Source organism: Elgaria multicarinata, chromosome 13 (genome assembly GCF_023053635.1).
Source record: "Elgaria multicarinata webbii isolate HBS135686 ecotype San Diego chromosome 13, rElgMul1.1.pri, whole genome shotgun sequence".
NCBI lineage: Eukaryota > Metazoa > Chordata > Lepidosauria > Squamata > Anguidae > Elgaria > Elgaria multicarinata.
In genome coordinates, this window is record NC_086183.1 from 15,659,995 (window position 1) to 15,683,380 (window position 23,386).

Genomic DNA, 23,386 nt, shown 5'->3' on the forward strand with positions numbered 1-23,386 from the left:
GAGAGGGGGGCTGGTGCTGGGTTGCCCAGCATGGCTTCCCACCATCCCTAATTCTGTATCTAGGGGCTTGTCTTGATGAAGGGTTTGCCCCAGGGTGGATTTGGAGTGGCGGCAGGTCATCTACATGATGCAGCCGCCATTGAGAAGCCATCCAGGGGCAAATTCCAGAAACTGCTTAAAAAAAGCGGGGCGCTTACCGCAACTTTTTTGGTTGTGGAGCCAATGGCGCCCCCTGATTGGTCGCCATCAGCTGGGCTGGACAGGGAAGGGGGCAGACCGGGAGCTCCAAGTCAGGCACCACAGGTCCCCATAAATAAATAAATAATGGGGGGGGGGAGAGTAACAGGGCAGCCGGGAAGCCGCCGGTGCCACCACCGGGCTGAGCACCAAGGAGGGGGCAGGGAGGGGGCAGGAATGGGGCAGCCGGCTCTCCTCCCTCTGACCTCCCTCCGGCTGCCCTGTTGCTCCCCCCCCATTTTTTATTCATTTTTTTTTTAATCTGTAGAAGCAAAGGTTCGCATGTACAGATTATAAAAAACAGAAAACCCAAAAAGTGGGTGGGGGGAGGAACAGGGCAGCCAGAGGGAGGTCAGAGGGAGGAGAGGAAGCTGCCCTGCTCCCCCCTCCCTTGGTGCTCGGCCCAGCGGCGCCAGGGGCAAGTCCACATTGGTGCTCCTTCCCATGCAGATGCCAGGAAGGTGCACCAATGTGGGAGCCCGAGGCCTCATGGTGCAGGTGTGCCGCCATCAACACAGGGGCCAGGTTGCACATTTCATTTGTTTAGAAGCACAGATGTATTTTTGAAAGTAGTCTGATGGAAATTGGAAGCTGAAGCTGTTTCCTGGCTGGGTAGGTGTAATACTGAGCATCTATAATTCTCCCACTTAAACTAACCTAATCACACGTTAAGGGAGATAATCCACTCCACTATGTGCAGGCATTCATAGCCCTCTCCAAACTGCATCCAGAGTGCAATTACACCGTTAATTATTTCGTTCATTTTTGCAGGTTCAGTTGGAGGAGGCCTCCGAATTGAAATTTTCATGGAAGACACTTCAGTGGGCTGGGAAATCAGGCTTCTCTCGGACCTCCTTTCTTCACGGTATTATTAGAGCTGCAAGAAATGATGCAGTTCTAGGGCCTCACAGGACTTGGAGCATCTTACATCCCAGATTAATTATCGAATGGCTAAAATAAACTGTAAATGGCTGAGGTCCTATTAATAAAGAGATTATTCAAAGGACATGTCTCCCATAGGTAAGCAAAGTTAACGAGGTCCCGTTGTACTTTGCAAACTGGGATTTTAAAAATGGTACGAGAGTCAAGGCAACGATTCCCATACGGTGACAACTGCAAGTCCCATTGCAGCTAATACGGCCAAACTGGGGGTGACTTTGGATTCTAGGCTCACGTCCACATTCTGCCACTGGTACGGTGTGCAGCTCTGAGCAAAGCGACTTACGGTCTCAGTTAAAATGGAACCCACAGAGCAATGCAGGCGTAGTAATTAATTACTGTTTGCGGAGCGCTTTGAGGGACTCAAAAGAAAAAGATGTTCTCGATAGGCAAGTGGGGATGAAGGCCTAGAACTGCTCCTGAAAGGGTGGTTGGTTTTTAATGGCCCTTTAAAGCCTTTTCTCTCTTGGAAAGGGGCTTTTTGCTTGTTGCTTGTGCAAAAGCATGTGTGTACGTGTACATGTTGGAACAGGCTGAAGACTCAAGCAACTGCGTCAGTAGGCACAAGACTGGGAGACAGAGAGAAGGTGGATTCAGACCACGGTGGCTTCTTCCCAACATTGCAGCTTTCCAAACAGGGGCTGCATGTTGGAAGTCTGCACACGACCTGGAGATCTCCACAAAAGCTGCGAGATGTCCTTCTAGCTGCCACTGGGGACTCCAGAGACAATCAAGTCTGTTTTTGTAGTAAGGTGATTTAAACTATTACTGCCACCCCACCCCACCAATAAGTTGTATTGTACTGTGTGGTAGAGCTCTTCTTATGGTCCCTCCATGTAGCAATATGTGGTGATTAGACTGTCAGACTAGGACTGGAGAGACCAAGGTTCAAATCTAGACTCCTCTATGAGACTCATGGGGTCATTTTGGCCCACTCACTCACTCACTCACTCACTCACTCACTCTCTCTCTCTTTATCCCTCAGCTCAGCCTGCCTCAAATGTTGGTTATGGGGACAACATGGGACTAGGAGAACATGCATGTCCCTGAGGTCCCTGAAGGATGCTGTGATGAAAATGCAACACATTACAAGACAAGCATACATGCATGTGTGGAGAGCATAATATCCTAATTGTCCCTAGCCAATTTGAATTTAGATACAAAATACTTTTATCTGTTAATGATGTCATTAACCGTTATTGATCCATTAATGATGATGAGGGACTGGCCGGCAAGATCACATTACGACAGTCGTTTTACAACTTCATTGGCTGCCAGTCCAGGTCCGGGCCCGATTCAAAGTGCTGGTATTGACATTCAAAGCCCTAAACGGTTTGGGGCCAGGTTATTTGAAGGAACGCCTCCTCCCATATGTACCTGCCCGGACCCTAAGATCATCCTCAGGGGTCCTTCTCCGTGAGCCCCTGCCAAAGGAAGTGAGGCAGGTGGCTACTAGGAGGAGGACTTTCTCCGCTGTGGCACCCCGGTTGTGGAATGAGCTCCCCAGAGAGGTCTGCCTGGCACCTACACTGTACTCCTTTCGTCGCCAGCTGAAGACCTTTTTATTTTCTCAGTATTTAAACACTTAATTTTAACTTAAATTTAAATTTTACTTTTTTAACTCTGTATTTTAATTTTATATCAATTTTGCTGCGTGGTTTTTATCCTGGTTGTTCTTTTTATACTGTATTTTGTATTTGTGCTTTTAACCTGTTGGTTGTTTTATTATGGTTTTAATTTTTGTGAACCACCCAGAGAGCTTCGGCTATTGGGCGGTATAAAAATGTAATGAATGAATGAATAAATAAATAAATTGTCCCCGAGACTCATATTCCTGGGCTCGAGAAAATGAATCTCAAGGCCCATGATGCTCATCTCAAATCACACGCTCTGCATTCTTCTTGGCATCCAATTTTAATCTGGGCCAGAGAAGAATTCCCACCCGCCTCCAAAGCCCTCCCCTTGGGCAAACTCCATTCCTCATAGACTACTTGCAGCCTGCCAAGGACTTGCGAGGTGAGGGCCTCCTCTCCCAGCCCCTGCATGGTGGCAGAGAATCAGAAATGGCTCAGAAAGTAGCTGAGCTGCTTCCAAGTTTTGGTGAAATAACTTGGCTTCTTTCCAGCCCACTCCCAAAGGAGCCAGGAGGAGCCTGAACATCAAGCACTGTCTGTGGAGGGGCCATCAAGGCCTCACAGCTGAGCCTTCTGGGAAGGCTACTGTTAGCTGAAGGGGAGTTCTGTCATTGGCATGAGAAAGGCGACTGCACCTGCTCAGCTGGAAGGCAGAATCTATTTCCATATTGTCCAGGTCAGACTGCATTCGGAGGGAAAAAACTGCATTTCTAAATAAATGAAATTGTACCTCGCACACCTGGTCCTCCTTTGAGAGTTCATTCTCCACTCTGCTTCAGGGTCAGGCAATAAAAGGGAAAGCGCAGATCATCTTCTTGCGGAGATATCGCCTCTGGGATTCCAATCTGCAGGCAGTGGCTTAACTCCCTGAGAGGTAGATTCTTCTGGACTGGATGTGAAGTCAGCATATAGCTCTCTGCTCTCCAGACTGAGTTCCAGGCAACAGAGACTCCATACCCGGTCCCAAACAAGACTCTCTCTGTTATCTGGAAGCTTTGGAAGGATAAAACTCCTTTGCTGAGGGAATTGCATTGGTGTCTATTAACTACCGGGCCAGGTTTGAGGTTTTGGTACTAGTGTAGGAAAGGAAAGGAACCTCTTGTGCAAGCACTGAGTCATTACTGACTCTTGGAGGGACACCAGCTTTTGCTGATGTTTTCTTGGCAGGCCTTATAGCGGGGTGGTTTGCCGTTGCCTTCCCTGGCCATTATTACCTTTCCCCCAGCTAGCTGGGTACTTATTTATTTATTTAAGCATTTTTATGCCGCCATTCAGCCAAAAAAGGCTCTCATGGCGGCTTACAAAAGTATTTCTTGACAGTCCCTGCCCACAGGCTTACAATCTAAAAGATTTTACCGACCTCGGGAGGATGGAAGGCTGAATCGACCCGAGCCGGCTGCCTGAAACCAGGTTCTGCTGGAATCGAACTCAGGCTGTGGGGAGAGTTTCAGCTGCAGAAACTGCTGCTTTACCGCTCTGCGCCACACGAGGCTCTTGGTACTAGTGTACAAAGCCCTAAACAACTGAGAGAGCGCCTTCTCTTTTACCAAACTGCCCAGTCACTGACGTCATTAGAGAGCATGTCTCCTGGTGGCTCCACATGGACCTTTGGCCTGACTGGAGTCCATCAGGAGAATAGCCTTTTGTGTGGTGGCCCCTTCTCTTTGGAACTCCCTGCCCCTGGAGGTCAGGCAGGCGCCAACAGTAGGCTGCTTCCAGCACCTCCTGAAAAGAACTCTGTTCCAGGAAGCCTTCCTCAACTGGCCAGCCACTGTTTTCATCGGTCCCTTGTTTTAAATTGAACAATTTTAATTTGCTCTTTTTAATCTTTCTTTTTTTTACTGTTTTATTCCTACGTGTACTCTATTTCAGATAAGGAGTGGAATATAAATATTCTAAATAAATATAAAAAATAGAAATCTGGTGGTGACCTTTCAGCCCCCAGTGACATATTGGAGAGACCATGTTCTCCCAAGAAAACCTGGCCATTCCTAAAGATCTTGTGGAGAGGTCTCCTCTGTACCAGAATTGTGTTTGGCTGGAAATCTGGGCAGGGCCTTCTCTGTGGTTGCACCCAGGTTTTGGTGAAGACTCAGGTGGAGGTGACAATAGCTCTCGCACTTTAAATAGCAAGATGGCCAGAGGGCTCCTTAAGCCCTCAAAATACCACCACAGTCTGGCTGAGTGCTCCAGCGCACCTTACGAATGGGGCTGTAGCATCGTTCCCAGGGCAGTGTACAGAAGAAAAGGTGGCCGACATCTTCTAAATGGCAAGTGGACTAGAAAAACAGGGAGGATTTAAGAAGCCCACAGGCCAGCCGGCAGAGCAATTTGTATGCGGTACTTTTATTCCCTCACTCAAAAATCTAAAGAATTTCTTGTTAGAAATATTACGTTATGCATAATCTGATTCAAGTTAGACCAACATTCTAACTGTATAAAGTGGGAGGGTTTTTTTCTGCTCAGTTCTATAGCAGTTGTAAATTGGCAGTTAACTGCTCTTCTCTGTGGTGGTGGTGTGTTGTCTGTATTAAGGAAAGGACAGACTGTGTTTTTGCAGTCTCTCGTTAAATTTGTTGTTACTACTTTCTTCAAACTCAACATAAAGAAACACTTTAATATTTATCCTCTGGTCAAGTATATTCCTTTGCTGCTATCTTTCTATGGGCCTTCCTAGACGAGGCCTTAGCGCGCCTTCTGTCCCAGCTTCCCTGCTGTGCGTCCAGATGACGCACAGGGGAATCCGGAGACAGGCCGCGCTGAGGCCTCCTCCAATGCGCCATAAGCGAATTCGCTTATGGCGCGCCTTTTCCCCAGCTCCGGCCTCAGGCCGGAGCTGGGGAACGTCTAGGGACTTCCGCAGCCACGAAAAGCCGCGGACCTGGCACAGCGCCTATAGTAGCACTGTGCCCATCGGCGGGGGGGGCAAAGGCTGGGAGGGTGGGTGCCAGGGTGGGTGGCACGGGGGGAGGGCGGGTGCGATCGCGCCGCGCGCCGCCCGAGCCCGGGCAATGCCTGGCATGGGGCGGCATGCCGCCCCATGCCAGGCATTGCCCGGGCTCGGGCGGCGCGCGGCGCGATCGCACCCGCCCTCCCCCCGTGCCACCCACCCTGGCACCCACCCTCCCAGCCTTCACCCCCCCCCCCCCCCCGGTAAAAAAAACCCCAAAAAACCCACTTACCTCTCTGGAGTCTTCGGGCCGCACCCGGCCCCTTTAAAAAATTTTAAAAAATGGCGGACGCCGCAGGGACGCGACGTCCCTGCGCGTCGTGCGTCTAGTAGCCTGGGGGAGGCGCGCTAACTTCAGCAAGGCCCTATATGTCACATATAACTCCTAACAGGGTTATATAGAGAGAAAATTTCTAATATTTCTCCCCTCCCCACAAAGAATGTCCCCAAGCTTCAGACCTTTCTTGTTGGAAAGAAAGGTCTCAAGAAGGTTGGGGTGGTGGAGCTTTTGCGTAGTTTTTTTATCCACGGTTTCATTTTTATTGCTTTTCCCTTGTTTCTGGTTGCATTTTATGTTTTTATCCTTGTTCGTCACACGGAGTGCGGTTTCACATGGAAAAGCAGGACAGAAGTGTTGGAAAAATGCCCTCTCTGAGGCAGAGTTGCTACGGTAGTTGCTAACGAAATGCTGCAAAGTCGGAATAACTGGGCTGGAGCATTCCTAGATAACCAAAAATCAAGTTCATGTTCTCTTAAGGAACAGTGAGTACCTATCTCTTTGTGTTGATGCTTGCCAACAGAAAATGCAATGTATTCTCTTTTTCAGCTAGAAATTTCCTGCTAGATGGTGTCTACGTATGCAGCACCAAAGAAGATAGTGTATAAAACCTAGCTACCTCCCTTGCGAGGTAGGCACATGCTTTGCAGCAATTAGCTCCTTGTGTCTCTTATTCTGCAGAATAAACATTGTTAGACCCATACTTCATCTCCTCTCCTCCTTGTGTGCTGTATTGGACTTGGTACACCAGGGAACGAGCTATTTTTGCAACAGAAGTATTTTAAAGAAAAATGACCAGTGATCCTATGGATAAAGGTGAAGGCCAGGGTGACCCGGCAGCACATGGACAAATGGCACGAGGTGTCTTACGTGATCGATCAGCTCCCTGATCATGCCATTCCACTGCCCCTTTTCATCCTGGGCGCCATACTTCCCATCGTCCACCAACCGGATCTCATAGGAGAAGCCAAGGATACGGGACACCTCTGCAAGCAGGTCGACGCAGTACCCTTCGAAGCGCTTGTTCCCGGAGAGAACTGTGTCTGACTTGGTGAACATGACAAAAGGTTCCTCCTACACAGTCGAGAGAGAGAAAGAGAAAAATGGTGACATCCACAGCAACCAAGTTTGCATCCTTAGGCCCTTTCTACACCTAAGGATTATCCCAGGAAAATGGAGGGATCATCCCTGCCTGCTCTGTGTGTCATTTGGATGCACAGGGATGATCCCCGGACAATCCCAGGGGAAAAAAGGCAGGTGTACAAACGGCCTTAGTCAAAGCCACGAGTCTTAGAGGTGATCCATGGACTCCGTTCCTGGGTGGCTGCTGCTTTGTTTTATGGCATAAACAGACTGCTTCCAGTTGGGTAATTAGTACTGCCACATCGTGCTTTACCATTTTTGTGGGCCACGATCCAAGACATTAAAACCAATCACTGAATTGCTGTGAGCCGCCCAGAGGGCTTTGGTTATGGGGCAGGGCAGAAATGTCACTCATTCACCAGTGTTGGACTGGGAGTCGGGAGGCCTGGGTTCTAGTCCCCACTTGGCCATGGAAGCTCACTGGCCAGCCTACCTCACAAGGTGGTTGTTGTGAGGATAAAATGGAGAGGAGGAGGATTATGGAGGCTGCCTTGGGTTCCTTGGAGGGGAAAAAGGCAGCATATAAATGTAATAAATAAATTTTATTCATTTTATTTTATTTATTTATTGCATTTGTATACCACCCAATAGCCGAAGCTCCATTTATAATGGAATTATAAATTCAATCGATTTTTTTTTTTAAAGCATGTCTTGGATTTTGGCCTTTGTTTTTAGTTGAGTGAGGTTTCCTATTTTACTGATCAGGAACTGAGAGCACACAACTTGTCCAAGATGATGGTCAAAAGCCAGGGTTCAAGGCCATCTGTTTTGCTACTGGTCCTCATTGCCTTGTCTTTGGTAAACCATCCATGACTATGCTACACAGATAGCATCTCCCATCAAAGAAGCTTTGAAATATTCTTCCCCTATAACCCAGAAAACTAACGTGCATAAACCAACACATACTTTGTGCCATCCCTCATTCACACATTTTCAGAACCTCCCTATTTAAGAGATGCTAGCAAGGTTGAGAGATCTACTGAGTCTCCAGAGTAAAGCAGACTTCTTGTGACACCCCAAATGGGCAGTTTGTTTATTTATTTATTTATTTATTTATTACATTTTTATACCGCCTAATAGCCGAAGCGCTCTGGGCGGTTCACAAAAATTAAAACCATCATAAAACAACCAACAGGTTAAAAGCACAAATACAAAATACAGTATAAAAAGCACAACCAGGATAAAACCACACAGTAAAATTGCTATAAGATTAAAATACAGAGTTAAAACAGTATAATTTAAATTTCAGTTAAAATTAAGTGTTAAAATACTGAGAGAATAAAAAGGTCTTCAGCTGGCGACGAAAGGAGTACAGTGTAGGCGCCAGGCGGACCTCTCTGGGGAGCTCATTCCACAACCGGGGTGCCACAGCGGAGAAGGCCCTCCTCCTAGTAGCCTCCTGCCTCACTTCCTTTGGCAGGGGCTCACGGAGAAGGGCCCCTGTAGATGATCTTAAGGTCCGGGCAGGTACATGTGGGAGGAGGCGTTGGTGGGCTAGGAACAGCACTAGAAGAATACATGTGGCATTGGTGCGCGCGCCCACCCACCCACACCCACAGAAGCAGGTCCTGCGCCTATGAAATAGGCAGAATTGCAGAGCGTTCCGTCCTTGTGCCTTATCGAATCCCTCTAGCCTGTGGGCCAGCTGGAGCGGCCGTAAAGCCCCATTAACCCCAGGAGGCACCAAAGGGAGGCCATCCATATTTAACAGCTGAAGCAGCGGCAGGCACGTTGAAGCTCTGCTCGCCTCAGCACCACTCCTGGAGGTCTCACACATTTTCTGGGGGGTAAGGCTTGAACTCAGCAAGCCACTTATTCACGGGCTGTTTCACAATGTATTACTGGAAATGGTCAGACATTCAATTCGCAAGCTTTCAGGGCTTGCTAATCGATTTCTCTGCGAAGGTGCCCTCAATTTCAGGATCTTCACAGCTCTCCTGCGGCTCAAGGAGAGTGGAAGCGGCTGCTGGGGCAACAGCGGCGTTCTGCCGACAAGTCGTTGCAATATGAGCAGAAGGGTGTGAAAGAAAGAGGGAGGGAGAGGGGGGAGGGAGGGAGAGGGGGGATTCCAGCTCACCCTGCCTTTGCTTCCCCTTTTCTCCTTCCAGCATCACACCAAATATGCAAACAAGGGGCAAAGGGTGTGAGAGCCGAGGGTGGTCCTCCTCCTCCTCCTCCACCACCTTCTCTTTCTCCTCCTCCTCCTCCTCTTCCTCCTCCTCCTCCTCTTCCTCCTCCTCTTCCTCCTCCTCTTCCTCCTCCTCCTAATCCTTCTTCCTTCTGGTGATGCCCAAATTGAAAATGGAATTATTGCTGAACTCAGGGAAATATCACGGATTTTGCTGGCTTTACATCTTGGCATGTAGAACGGCTCAGCCTAGAGAGGCTATCTGGGAGGGGCAGAGATGGAAAATCCAGCAGGGACTGGCAGGCCTCCTCCTGTCCCATGGCTCTGACCCTGAGCATTACAGGAGCTCTCTCTATGCTCTTGCGCCATAATCTGTCATGGCTCTTCTGATTTGCTTACCTCTGCATCCACGGTCAACTCACTGGGATTGCCCGGCACAGCACAGAACATGCATTTAATGCAAAATCCAGCTGCTTGTACCGAACCCTGCACTAGTATTACCATCAACACGTGTGGCTTTTAAAACATTGGACTTCCAGCCCTCATCAGGGAAGTGCAACAATGTCATGACAGTTTTTGCTGAAGAACTGAAACTCGAAAGAGTCCAATACAGGACTCGTGTTGGAAGGAGGCCACGGCATCATAGAATCATAGAATAGTAGAGTTGGAAGGGGCCTACAAGGCCATCGAGTCCAACCCCCTGCTCAATGCAGGAATCCACCCTAAAGCATCCCTGACAGATGGCTGTCCAGCTGCCTCTTGAATGCCTCTAGTGTGGGAGAGCCCACAACCTCCCTCGGTAACTGATTCCATTGTCGTACTGCTCTAACAGTCAGGAGGTTTTTCCTGATGTCCAGCTGGAATCTGGCTTCCTTTAACTTGAGCCTGTTATTCCGTGTCCTGCACTCTGGGAGGATCGAGAAGAGATCCTGGCCCTCCTCTGTGTGACAACCTTTTAAGTATTTGAAGAGTGCTATCATGTCTCCCCTCATCCTCAGTCATCCTCAGCCTTCCTCCCCTGCTTCCTCCCTTCAACAACTGTCAGTCATCTTGCCCTTCTGCAGACCCACCAAACCTCTTTCACCGGTCTCTAACATGTGCACGCACACACAACTGTATTCATTTCATTTCTGGCAAAACTAAAAACAGAGAAAGCATCCAAACAGAAACCCCAATCAGAACAGGAATGCAAATAAATCTTTAGACATTGAACTGAATCTTCCATTGTACATTTGTAGAAACTGAGTTCTGGGGGAGCGGAAGAACTAGGGCATTCTAGTGAATTATTCTGACCATTCAACGCCTCGCCCCAATCCCAAATTCAGCACCACCATCATCAAGGTCTTCAGCATCCCTTCAGCACCTTTAGAGGATGTGCCACAGGGGCCCTTTCTACACCAAAGAATTATCCCAGGAAAATGGAGGGATCATCCCTGCCTGCTCCTGGGATCGCCTGTGTGTTATTTGCATGTGCAGGGATGATCCCAGGACGATCCCTGGAAAAAAGGCAGGTGTAGAAATGGCCAGGGAAGAGCATCACCTTATGGGCCACAGCTTGAAAGGGGACCAGGTACAAAAGGATATGGCCTGAAAAGGTATTTGGGCAAATTAAAAAACATGTTTACTAATTTGTGGCATTACAGCTAGTCGAAATAAAAGTGTTATCCAACTGTTACTTGGACAATTTCCCAGCATTACAAGTGGTTGAATTTGTGGCAGGAGGGGGTGGGGATGGGGGTGGGAAGGAAGGAAGGAAGGAAGGAAGGAAGGAAGGAAGGAAGGAAGGAAGGAAGGCAGGCTAGCAACAGGGCCATCGCCATCACTTTCTGTTTGAAGTGAGCCCAATTTCTTTGCAGTATTCATCTGAGTAGCTTGAAAGCTTGCATATTCCTCTACCAACAGCAGCTGACCCACAAAATATTCTTGAGTTTTACCCCCCCCGCCGCCCTGCGGCACATCGCTGCCACACACATGCTCCCCCTGAAGGCTTGAGACCATCAAGTCACAGGAACTTTCCTGGATCCACATGCAAGAAAATGAACCCCTCTCTTTATCAGGAGCCACACGGATGGCTGGGATTTCCTCCCATGTGGCACTAAACTCTGGAAGCAGCAGCAGTAAACGTAATGGAGATCCAGAAAATCCCACTGGTCTCTCAAGTAGTCCGGCCCGATGCCAAGGAGGGCAACAGGGCTTGTCATGTAATGATCTAGCAGCCCCCTTTGGTGTGAAAGGGCTCCCAGAGTTTGGATGGAAGAAAGTTACCAAACAAAACACGCCGAGTTACCAGAAGGAAAAGGCTGAAGAACTGGGAAAACAAAACAGGTGTGTGTGTGTGCGCGCGCAAAGGTGACCAGGGAATGTGAACAACATGATACTGTTCATCAGTGGAGTCTGGACGAAGAAAACAATGGACAAAGAAACTTCTAAGGTGGGCCTGGAGCCAGAGACAAGGGTTCTAATGGCAGTCAAGAGCCCTGCGGGAAAGGGGATGTCCTTTAGCATCAAGTAAAGCAATTTCTAAAAGAGATAAGATGGGCCCAAGCAATGTACAACCAGGATACATAGACAACAGACATGTTTTTCCACATTGTGCAAAGACGTAGGAGGAATATATAAAAGATACACCCAAAACCAGCAAAACTCTGCGGAAGACACCAAAGAAGCAGCACACCTGGCTGAAATTCCCGTACTCTTAGGTTGCTCTTGGAAGTCAAAAGGCAGAGAGACCGTCTAGAGACAGGAAGTAAGGATGAAAACAACGGAGCAGGCTGAGGGCCGGGCGCATCTGCCATGATGGCCAAGACCATGTCTCAGAAGGAGAACCAATTGGGAGCTAATCAAAGCTTGGATACACAATAGCAGGAAAATAGAGTCTGGATTAATTGTGAGGCACCAGCTAAGGGTTTCAGGCCAAGGCCTCCTTCTCCCTGCAGGCAAACCAGCCCCTGACACTGTGCAATCTCTGTAGAAGCTATCAAAATGGAGGCCGACTGGGGAAAAGACGGTCTCCGGGTGTGCACTTTAAAGGGAGAATCTCTTCAATGTTGCTACAAGCAGCCTTACGTCAATTGCCACTTCCCTCTCTGTCTCTTCCTCTTGACACAACAAGACCCAGCGCCGTGTGAAACTTACCCGAATCTGAACCAGTGGGCCTCATCATAATTCATTAAAGGCTGGATAGAAATTCCTCCTGATCTGATGCCTGCTATCAAATCCAATAGCAGGCTGGTGTGGTAAATCGACTGTGACAGCTTGTGGTCTAGGAGACTGCCTGAGTATCCGTGTGTTGCTGGCTAAGTGAATTACACTGGGCCAGTCTGTCACTTGTGTGCCTAATAGGGTCTGGGCTGGGGCAGGGAATGGGGGGGGGTGTACAAGGGATGCCCAGAAATTTCCAGGAGGAGAGCATTGAGACAAGGCTTTGTTGCCATTTCAGGTGTCCTGGGAAGATGACTCCTAGAGCTTTTAATTGCAGGCAGAGGACTTGTGAAGGATCCGCTCACCCCCTGAACAGCCACACCTGAGGGGCATCACCTACACCACAGTGCTTGCTGGCTGTGATAGCCGACCCTGCCCCAGAGGCCCAGAGGCCAGACCCTCCATCAGGATATATGTTGGCTAGATGCTGGTGGGCAATGGTGAGAAGGGATTGGAGGACTAAAGGAGGATGGGATGGCCAAGGCGGGCTGGAATAACCCCAAAACCTGACTAACACCCCCACCACATTTGGATCCCACTCTTCCGAGGAGACCACTCAGAGCAGGATACATCGTTCCCCCAACCGTTCAATCCTTCTACAACTCTTTGAGTAGGCTGAGGGTACAATCTGATGACACTTTAGTCAACGGAGTGTGGCACGGAAGTACTGCTCTGTGGAGTAGAGTATTCACACTGGGTTGAGTAGTCGTTGTCGCCCCCTCCCTTCTCCATCCTCCTGACCAAATGGCGGCGCTGGTTCCTGCTTACGTTATCGAGGCACCCCCATTCCATGGGGAGGGCATGGGGATGACACGTTAGTCACCATTGACTAACGTGTCATCTGAATGCAACCAGTTGAAGGTTACCTCAGGAGGTTTGGAACCTGGGTCTTCCTGATCAACATACTGCATCACCCTATTGCGGAGCAGGGCCAGACTTATTTCCATCCCTATGTGACATTTAGCATTGCCTGTACCCAGTCCTGGCATATGACGTGATCCTAATTCACTGTTGTCTACTGATGATCTTGGCCACCCTAGCATGGAGCTCCTTGCTTCAGGTGCCTGGCGGGGAAACAGCCAACGTATCACTTCTTACAACTTGTGTGAGTCTGAAATTATTTGAGCTGAGTTCTTCCATGTGGAAACCAAAACCCATTTAACTCTTTTCAGTCTGAACAATGCAGCAATTGTTCAGCTTTCACACGCACCTCAGGACTTGCCTGCGAGGGCCTGTCCAGAGAAGTTTTCCTACGCTGAGCCTGCTCACAGATCACCAACTAGCCCTCAGCCATCAGGGCAGGTGGCTATTAGCTTTCGATTGGCATCCTTAACTGATTGGCCTCAGTGGGCTGGTGAATGGATGCTCTTGCTCAGCTTGGCAATGCCTCTGAACCCGCCCTGCTTGTTCAGTCCTCTGGGCACTGCTGAGGAGAGCTCTGTCCTTCACATCACGGTATCACATCATGTGCAACCATTTTGGCAAAGTGTCCATATGGATAGATTGTCCATATTGAACATAATGCACACGAACACTGCTAAAGTTCTGTATTTGCTTCTCATGAGAAAATGTGGTCTTGACCTCAGAACTGTAAACAGCAAGTAGGAAATATGAGAGCAAAGCATGGCAAATTAGGAGGATTAAGTAGAAGCCTGCTCCCACCTACCAGGATTGTGGTGACCACCAAGGATCTATTGGTCAAGGAATCAGTCACGTTGGGCCCTTGCCTTCGAGAGATTTCGGTGATGTTCAGTCCATCAGAGGGGCTCCATACTCCAACCTGTGATGGAGGCAAAGGCAAAAATGAACAAAATCTCAACCAAGGGGCTATGACCAGACCCATCAGGCCACTGACGAGAGACAGCTTTCACTCAGGGTAGAAGGAAATGGTGGCCAGAGATTGTGAAAGTTCTACATAAGAAGGCAGAAATCAGTCTCTTGTCATTAAGGGAGTTCTTTTACAAAGATGAGATGGGGAACCCTTCTAAGAAGGGAAGGGAAGAGCTGGGCCACCTTTTGCACAAATGGTTACTTCAGCTTTAACACAACTTGGTTTGATTGTAGTGTTCTTACTGAGAGAGGAGACCAAGGGCCTGTTCAGACAACAGGCTAAGTCATGGTTGGGCCGTTAATCCTTTTGCAACAAATAGTTAGTGAGCATGTTTAAACCGTGGTTATGCAGCCACCATAGTTAGGAATGGTTCACCTGACATGTTAAGTCATGGTTCTCATGACACACTAAGCCATCAGGTTTAGCTCAAAATGCTTAACCACCGTAGCTTAGTGTGCAGCGGCCCCACTTTCATCAGGATGAGTACAAACTAGGGCTGTGCACGGACCTCCTGACCTTATTCAGAGGCCAATTTGGAGTTTCTGAATTAGTTCCAAGCTGCCTCGGCCCAGAGGGACCTGATCCGACCCACTTTGGATCCAGTTCCAAATCAAGGTGATACTGTGATGTGAAGCCATTTGGAGCTATAGTCTCTTAGGTGCCTGCCAAGTTGGTGCCTGGGGCCCACAAGCGCATGGCCTGCCCTCTGAGTCACACGAGCCCCCTGCTCCTGACCCGGACCCATCGCGAGTGTTCTCATCCTTCCGCCTCTTCAAGGGAGTCACCATGTTGTGTACATGGCTGCCTTAGGGCCGCCATTTGCAAAGGATTGGTTTATGGAAATAGACGCCTCACCACTTTAATAGAAAACTGCAGCTCCCTTGAAGAGGCGGATGGCTGAGGGTGCTCACGATGCGTCCGGGTAAAGAGCAGGCAGGGGCTGTGCACGGGGGTGGCTGCTCAGCAGGGTCAAGGCTGGCCAACTAGGCTCTCTGGGACTGGGCTTCTGAATCGTTGAGATCGCTCCGAAGCAATACAAACCAAATCCAGCCTGCTTTGGACAGCTTTGGTCCGAATCAAAGACTCATAGAATAATACAGTTGGAAGGGGTCTATAAGGCCATCAAGTCCAACCCCCCCCCCGCTTCAGTTCAGAATTCAGATCCGAATGCACAGCCCTATTACAAATCTCTCAAGTCTTGGACCCAGTGAACAGCTGGATTAGAAAAGGGCAGGAACACACACACACACACACTTCACTGGCTATAAAAGGGGAACAGCCTCAACCTGTGAACCTCAAAGATTTGTTACGACTTAAAACTAATATTATTGTAAATCTCTTTGCTCTGAAAAAGTTAATGTGTACATTGTTTATTTCTCTGCTTAGCTGCACATCTGGAAAAGGCCTAGCAACTGGAAAGTCAAATATAACTCAGCAGAAAAAACGGGACATGTGTGTGTCAAGATTTTCAGTGATATTTCCAGGTATCTTAGGACACAGACCGTACGTTCTGGAAAACCGACATAAGAGGAGAGTGGCACGTTTCAAAGTTTCACCTGGGACAGCTGAGATGAGGTAAAGCCCCCCCCTCCCAAACAACACTTTCTGCAGGTGATGAGTTCTGCATTTCTTTTATTTCTTTAATTTTTAAAAAAATCCTTTTATGTAAAAGTCACTCTTCTTCTTGCCCCAGGCTTCTCTTTTATCCTGGAAAAATCTACATGTTAAAGAAATATCAGTGGGTATGATGGCAAGCAAACAGCCACCCAGACTCCCCCGGCCATCTGCAAAGACCACTTGGCAAAAGAAAGAAGAACGCCCTGCATGGGACTGACCCTGCATGCCTGCATCCGTTGCTTTCTAAAATCCCCTGGCCCCGTCATCCTCTTCCATTGCCACTGCTGCTGTGCTACTTGGATAATACACGATTTGTAATTACACGTGGTTAATACTACCATAATCCGCAAAGTTGCAGGAGGCAAGGAAGATCAGAAGCCCACTGCTAAACCTCCACAAATGTAAGCTATTAAACATAACACAAAAGTACATATTGGGATTTGCTCCCAGTTTGGGCACACCATTAATTCCGATTATCTATTGGCAAGAATTTAATGTCCCGATTCCGCAGAGATTTGACAGGGACACTTTAAAGCTTCTCTTGAGCTGACAAAGAGCTTAAATACACACTCATGTGAGCACACATGGTAAGAACTCTCTGGAAATGATGGAAATCAACCACAGAACTCCTGGCAACCTTGCAGAATAGGGATGAAGCTTCTTAACACCAGAGCCCAGGTAACACTACCTATTGAGCACAAATAGCAATGTCCCACAACTGTCTTGAATTGTCGTGAATAAGAGATGGTGGTGGAGGAAGTATGAAGACCGATCACCTCCAGAAGGTCGAGGAAATGCCTCCAGTGAAGGAGTGCACACCATCGCCCAAAGGCAGCCTGCGCCACGGGCAAATCCAACACTTAGTCCTCTGTATCAGGGGCAGTCAACCTGATGCCCTCTAGAAGTTTTGCACCACAGCTCCCATCAGTTCCGGGCTCCCAGCCAGCATGACTGATGGTCAGGGATTATGGCTTCTGTGGTCAAAATCATCTGGAGGACTGGGCGCACCCGATGCTGTGTGCATGGCGGGAGCTATGCTCGTAGGAGGCCCATGAGAAGCAGGAGGGACGTCAGCCCTACTGACCTTTTCTAGTCCATCTTCCTTGAGGCTGATGATGTCTAAGTCGAAGTCAGTCCTCAAGCCGCTGGTCTTGTTGAAGGCGATGCGTCCAGTTAAGCCTTCCCACTGGGCCTAAAGGGGGCAAGAGCGGGCATGAGGGTGGCCGTGCGCATGCATGTAGGTGGTGGTGAACAAGGTGGACAAGGGAGCCATTCATCAAGCGCATAAATCACAATTCGCTTCAAATTGTACAATGCTTCATTTTAATTACTCCGTACACCGCTACGCTGTCCCTGAACAGCATGGTTAATTCATCATAACCCCCGTCATCATTGCTCAGAGTGCTGAAGAGGCTGGAGTGTGCCATAAATCCCACTACACCCGTAGCCCTGATTTATGCGCACACCTTCTGGGTTCACGAGGGAGAGAAATTAACTGAACATTAGCCAAGATCTGGTCACTAGCCAGTCAGCCCCCTAGAAGAAGGACATTCCCCCCCTCCGCCTTAAGCCAGTCAGGCCCTGAAGGAAAGCAAGGGGACCCTGGATCTTTTTCTCGCACGCCTTTCCAATGCCAACACTCAGGAGACCAGGCAGAAGAGGCCTCTTGGCACGTGCACAAGGCCTTTCCCTCCCTCCATAATTGCAAACTACTGCCACCAAAGTGGCATTCAGGAACGGGCTTCCAGGTCAGAGGGATGCGTCCCAATCCGGCTTCTTCAGCTCTGTCACTTTATAATAAATAGCCCCCTTCCTGTATCACTTCTGCAGCCACACAGAGCCCTTCTGGGGCTGTCAGCACCCTCCAACAAAGCCACACTGGAAACCAGTTATTCACAGCTTGCAGCACCACTAGAGCAACTGCATGCCACAGTGGTCTCTCTCTCTCTCTCTCTCTCTCTCAACACACACACACACACACAGCGTGCGGCTGCAGCAGGTGGCCCACATTTTGTGGCAAGGGGCAGGGAGTGCCCACAGATGAAAGTCTGTTCTAGCCTTTGAGCTTCCACGTGGCTGGGTCTTGCTCCCACACCCAGCAAAAACACTTCCGTGGGCCCTGCCTGAACTTTGAGCCTGGCATTTGCCTGCTGCCACCCATGAAAGGTCAAGCTCTTCCCCTGCTTTTCTCTGATGTTGTAGCGGGGGGGGGGGGGCATGCATTGGCTCCAGCACATTCCCAGATGAAGCTTCTCACACATCAGATTCCCCCCCCCCACACACACCCCTTGTGGACATCAAACTAGAAATCCCTCCCCACCAAATGTACACACTCAATCCCCTTTACAGCTTGAGGTCTCGTCCCCATGACCCCTCCCATGACTTCATTTGTAGTGAAAATGACAATACGGGTTATGATCCGGCCTGAACACTTTCCTCCCTGGAAACACGATTCCACATGGATCGGCTAGGCTCTCTGTCTCCTTAAACCAGGCCAATGTCAGAGGCAAGAAGGTGGCCGTGCTGCCCATGGTCTTCTGCCCCCGCAGTCCCTCTGACACATTCTCTTTTCACGGGGCTCAGCTTTATTCCCAGGGCTGCCGCTGCTGCCGCCACTTCCCCCGTTTTCAACCAGTTGCACATTTGCAAAATTTGCTGCTGGAAGCAGAGATCATAAAGAGGCCACGTTAGTCTTCGAGAGACTCCAAGTTTCTCTGCGAAGGAAGCCAACAATCCCACTGGGGGGGGGGGGCAGCAAACGCTGCTGCTTTTGCCAGTGTGCAACCGACCATCCAAAGTTTCCGCTGCAAGCAGAAAACATTTCCAGGCCAGTTTCCCCTTGCTTCTCTTTTGCAAATTGATCTTTAGACTCTGTTGTCTTTCACCTTCATTGAGGTTTTTCTTAACAACATAACAAGTGCCCTGCTGAATCAGACCAAAGGCCTGCCTGTCCAGTCCGGCGTTCTCTTCACACAGTGACCAATCAGCTACCTTGTTATTGACAAGTAAGGGAGACTGGGCTCTTTTGATTGATTGATTGATTGATTGATTGATTGATTGATTGATTGTACTTCTGTGCTGCCTTTCTGGGACCAACTAAGGCAGTTCACAAAAAGTTCAAAACATAAGAATCCTGGTTGTGTTTTTATATTTTGTTTTATACTATGCTTTTATACCGTTTGTTTTGTATTTTGAATGCTTTTCATGGTTTTAATTTTTGTAAACTGCCCAGAGAGCTTCAGCTATTGGGCGGTATAAAAATGCAATAAATAAATAAATAAATAGAAGTCTCACTCTACCCAATGCATGACACTGGTTCTCTTTACGATGGATAATTTGTCCTTTCCCAATTAATTAGGAAAGAGTTCTCTTGGATCTTTCCACTGTTCTCTTTCTGCCACTGCAGCCTCCCTCTTCGCCGCTTCAGTCTGTTCTCTCCCTAAAGAGGCAGTACATGGGGGGTGGCAACTGCCTAGAGTGACCATATGAAAAGGAGGACTGGCTCCTGTATCTTTAACAGTTGCATAGAAAAGGGAATTTCACCAGGTGTCATTTGTATATATGGGGAACCTGGTGAAATTCCCTCTTCATCACAACAATTAAAGCTGCAGGAGCCCTGCCCTCTTTTAAATCTGGTCACTCTAGTATAGCTCCTGCAACTTTAACTGTTGTGATGAAGAGGGAATTTCACCAGGTCCCCCATAAATACAAATGACACCTGCTGAAATTCCCTTTTCTGTGCAACTGTTAAAGATACAGGAGCCCTGTCCTCCTTTTCATATGGTCAGCCTACAACTGCCCTGCTCCAGGTGCAGACCTAGCGTACCTGCCCTGTGTCCCACCGGCACCCCCCTGATCCCTATGCATCCTTCTCACACCACAGGGAAAGGAAAAACAGGGATTGGGGCTGCTCTGAGGCGGCCTTCCCCCACCTGTGCATCCCATAGGCTCCCTCCCTTCCATTCCCTTAGGGCCAAATGACACATTACTCTACACCAGGGGCAGGCAACGTAGGCCCTCCAGATGTTTTAGCCTACAACTCCCATCATCCGTCACCATTGGATATTTTGGCTAAGTCTGATGAGAGTTGTAGGCCAAAGCAACCTGAAGACAGGTTGCACACCTCTTGGGTGACCCTATGAAAAGGAGGACAGGGCTCCTGTATCTTTTAACAGTTGTGTAGAAAAGGAGACTTCAACAGGTGTCATTTGCAGGCATGTAGCACCTTTTGAAATTCCCTCTTTATCACAACAGTTAAAGCTGCAGGAGCCCTGCCCTCTTTCTGGTCACTCTAGGCAGGGCTCCTGCAGCTTTAACTGTTGCAGAATGCCACTGGAGGTGTTGTGCAGCCCTCAAGGCAGTTCACAAAAAGTTCTGGTCACTCTAGGCAGGGCTCCTGCAGCTTTAACTGTTGCAGAATACCACTGGAGGTGTTGTGCAGCCCTCATGGCTCATACATTTTATTACGAAGCAACTGGAACAAGTCAAGTCTGAAAAAAGCCCAGGAGGGCAACTCAGAAAACACTCGGCTGCAATGATGGAACAATGGTGTTGTCTGGATGCTCCTTAAAAAGTGAATGAACAAAAGATGGCGATTCTCGAGAAATGGGGAAGCAGGAGGGCAACTCTAACGGAGCGGGGTCTTCATCTGAGGCCAAATGTTGCTGTTCTTCTGCCTTTGTCTACCAGACTCAAAGAAGCACCTCTGTGAAATGCCTTTAATTTCATGCACACAATGACAAGGACACCACTTGACCTTCTCCTTGACAACCTGAATAGCACTCCAGCCTGCCTCACCTTTGCATGGTAATTGCTTCCACTCAAGCTGGGACTTTTTCTCCTTTCTAGCCCCCAGAGATCATTCAGCATTAGGCACCTTGAGAAAGGGTGGCAGGTGAAGTGGCATGCAGAGTGGACTTGGGGGGTCAACTGATCCCGTTTCTTTGCTCCGCAATGCTCTGCTGTTCTCCAGAGTACCATTACTGAGTCCCGATGCAAGCATCTGCCTCTTGGACCAGTGCTGCAGCCATCCAGCTTCCTCCACAATTTAGAAGGTTGATGACCTGCCCAGTCACACCTGCTCTTACTCAGAGCCACAGGGTAGAATCATAGAATCGTAGAGTTGGAAGGGGCCTATAAGGCCATCGAGTCCAACCCCCTGCTCAATGCAGGAATCCACATCAAAACATACCTGAGAGGTGGTTGTCCAGCTGCCTCTTGAAGGCCTCTAGTGTGGGAGAGCCCACAACCTCCCTACGTAACTGGTTCCATTGTCGTACTGCTCTAACAGTCAGGAAGTTTTTCCTGATGTCCAGATGGAATCTGGCTTCCTGTAACTTCAGCCCATTGTTCTGAGTCCTGCACTCTGGGATGATCGAAAAGAGATCCTGTCCCTCCTCTGTGTGACAACCTTTCAAGTATCATGTCTCCCTCCGTCTTCTCTTCTCCAGGCTAAACATGCCCAGTTCTTTCAGTCTCTCTTCATAGGGCTTTGTTTCCAGACCCTTGATAATCCTCGTTGCCCCCCTCTGAACACGCTCCAGCTTGTCTGCGTCCTTCTTGAAGTGTGGTGCCCAGAACTGGACGCAATACTCAAGATGAGGCTAACCAGGGCCAAATAGAGGGGAACCAGTACCTCCCGTGATTTGGAAGCTGTACTTCTGTTAATGCAGCCCAAAATAGCATTTGCATTTTTTACAGCCAAATCACACTGTTAGCTCATAATAAGCTTGTGATCTACAATTCCAAGATCCTTCTCGTTTGTAGTGTTGCTGAGCCAAGTGTCCCCCATCTTGTAACTGTGCATTTGGTTTCTTTTTCCTAGGTGTAGAATTTGGCATTTATCCCTATGAAATTTCATTCTGTTGTTTTCAGCCCAGCGCTCCAGCCTATCAAGATCACTTGGAAGTTTGTCTCTGTCTTCCAGGGTACTAGCTATCCCACCCAATTTGGTGTCATCTGCAAATTTGATAAGCGGCCCCTGCACCTGCTCATCCAAATCATTAATACAAATGTTGACGAACACTGGGCCCAGGGCCCAGGACTGAGCCCTGCAGTACCCCCAGTCATTACCTCCCCCTTGTAATTACCACCTTTCAAGAAATACTAGGGAAAGCTGCATCTGGCTGATCTGTGAAGCCAAGTCTAGAAGCATCCCTACCAGGTTCTGGGGCATCCATCTCATCTAGGAAAGTGCATCTTGGCTCAGGACAAGCCACCTACACACACACACACACACACCTCAGCAGCCTGCAAGTCACCTCCTTGCTCAAGACCTAGGCATTAGGGTCACCCACCAGCTCTTTACAGGCAAGGCAGGGACAGTGTGGTTGGGTGGGCAGTGACTGCCAGGCACCGTTGCTAATCAAAGACCAAAGCTGAGGCAAGGAGCTTTGGTTCCCTTACACGGACGTTGCAGGCTGACGGAGGAGCCGCCCGCTGTGCAGTCCAGGAATCTCCTTGCTGTGGCCATGCTATTTGCTGGGGACCCCATGAGCCAGGCTACCTGTTCCCTTCCACCATTTGGCAGTCTCCTGGCAAGTGAACAAGGCTCCTCTCCTCGGTCGTCAACCAGTGATGGGGGCCCTCCCTGAAAGAGCCAAGTGCTTGGATCACACCAGGTGGCAACTGCAGCACAGAGTCACCAGCTCTAAGTCGTCTGCACCAAAAGCATCTTAAGACTGGCTTAAGAGCCCCCACCCTCCCCACTTCCTGGGCCATTGTTCTCCCCCCCACACACACACACACACAAATATTAAGTGAGGGATGGGTGCATTGTTCCCCATCAGCCAGATCCGGGACTTCAAAAGGTTCAACTGCTGTGAGATTTAAAGTGAGCACCAGACGGCCATTTCCATCTTGGCGTGGTTTCTCGTCTAAGAGAACACCAAGAGACGGTGAGCCCTGGAAAGTTCACGACTCTCCATTTTGGCCCCTTGTGATTGCAAACGCAGTTGGCTTCTCTGCCACTCCAATTCGAGTCGCGCTCACTGCACTCCCTTTATGCCAAATTCGGGCAGAAAAGCTGTTTGGGCTGCAGGCAGGCAGATAGTAATTACCCAAAACACAGAGAAAAATGAAGTTCCCACTTCACTCCCCTGACATTCGGCTCGCTCAAGTCCGTGGCTGTGCCAAGAGAGAGGCAGGGCTGTGCCTGCTGCCAATTTCCCCACTACAGTTTCAGCTCTTCGCTAAGTGGCTGACAGATGTGCCGAGCAAACACGCCTCCGCAAGGCAGGAAGACGGACAGAAGGGGACCAAGCGGAGTCGCTACTTTACTCGGAAAGTCTCCTAGAGAGGATGGGAGGAGGTGACCGCAGCTCGGTGGCAGAGCATTTGCCTGGCATGGAGAAGGCCCCAGCTTCACCCCCTGACGTCTCTGATGGGACACGTTTCAGGCAACAGGGCTGGGGAAGAAAGGCCTCTCTCC

The 23,386-nt window shown here is 49.1% G+C and overlaps 1 protein-coding gene across 1 annotated transcript in view; it reads right to left on the reverse strand.

The window, feature by feature from the left end:
* The window catches only part of GRIK3 (glutamate ionotropic receptor kainate type subunit 3), a 221,864-nt gene that overhangs the window by 42,512 nt on the left and 155,966 nt on the right, over window positions 1-23,386 (reverse strand). Inside the window, exons 8-10 of the mRNA XM_063139860.1 lie at window positions 17,042-17,149; window positions 14,176-14,289; window positions 6,908-7,111 (exon numbers count right to left, since the gene is read on the reverse strand). Of these exons, the coding sequence (XP_062995930.1) occupies window positions 6,908-7,111; window positions 14,176-14,289; window positions 17,042-17,149 (426 nt within the window). The remainder of the gene's footprint in view (window positions 1-6,907; window positions 7,112-14,175; window positions 14,290-17,041; window positions 17,150-23,386) is intronic.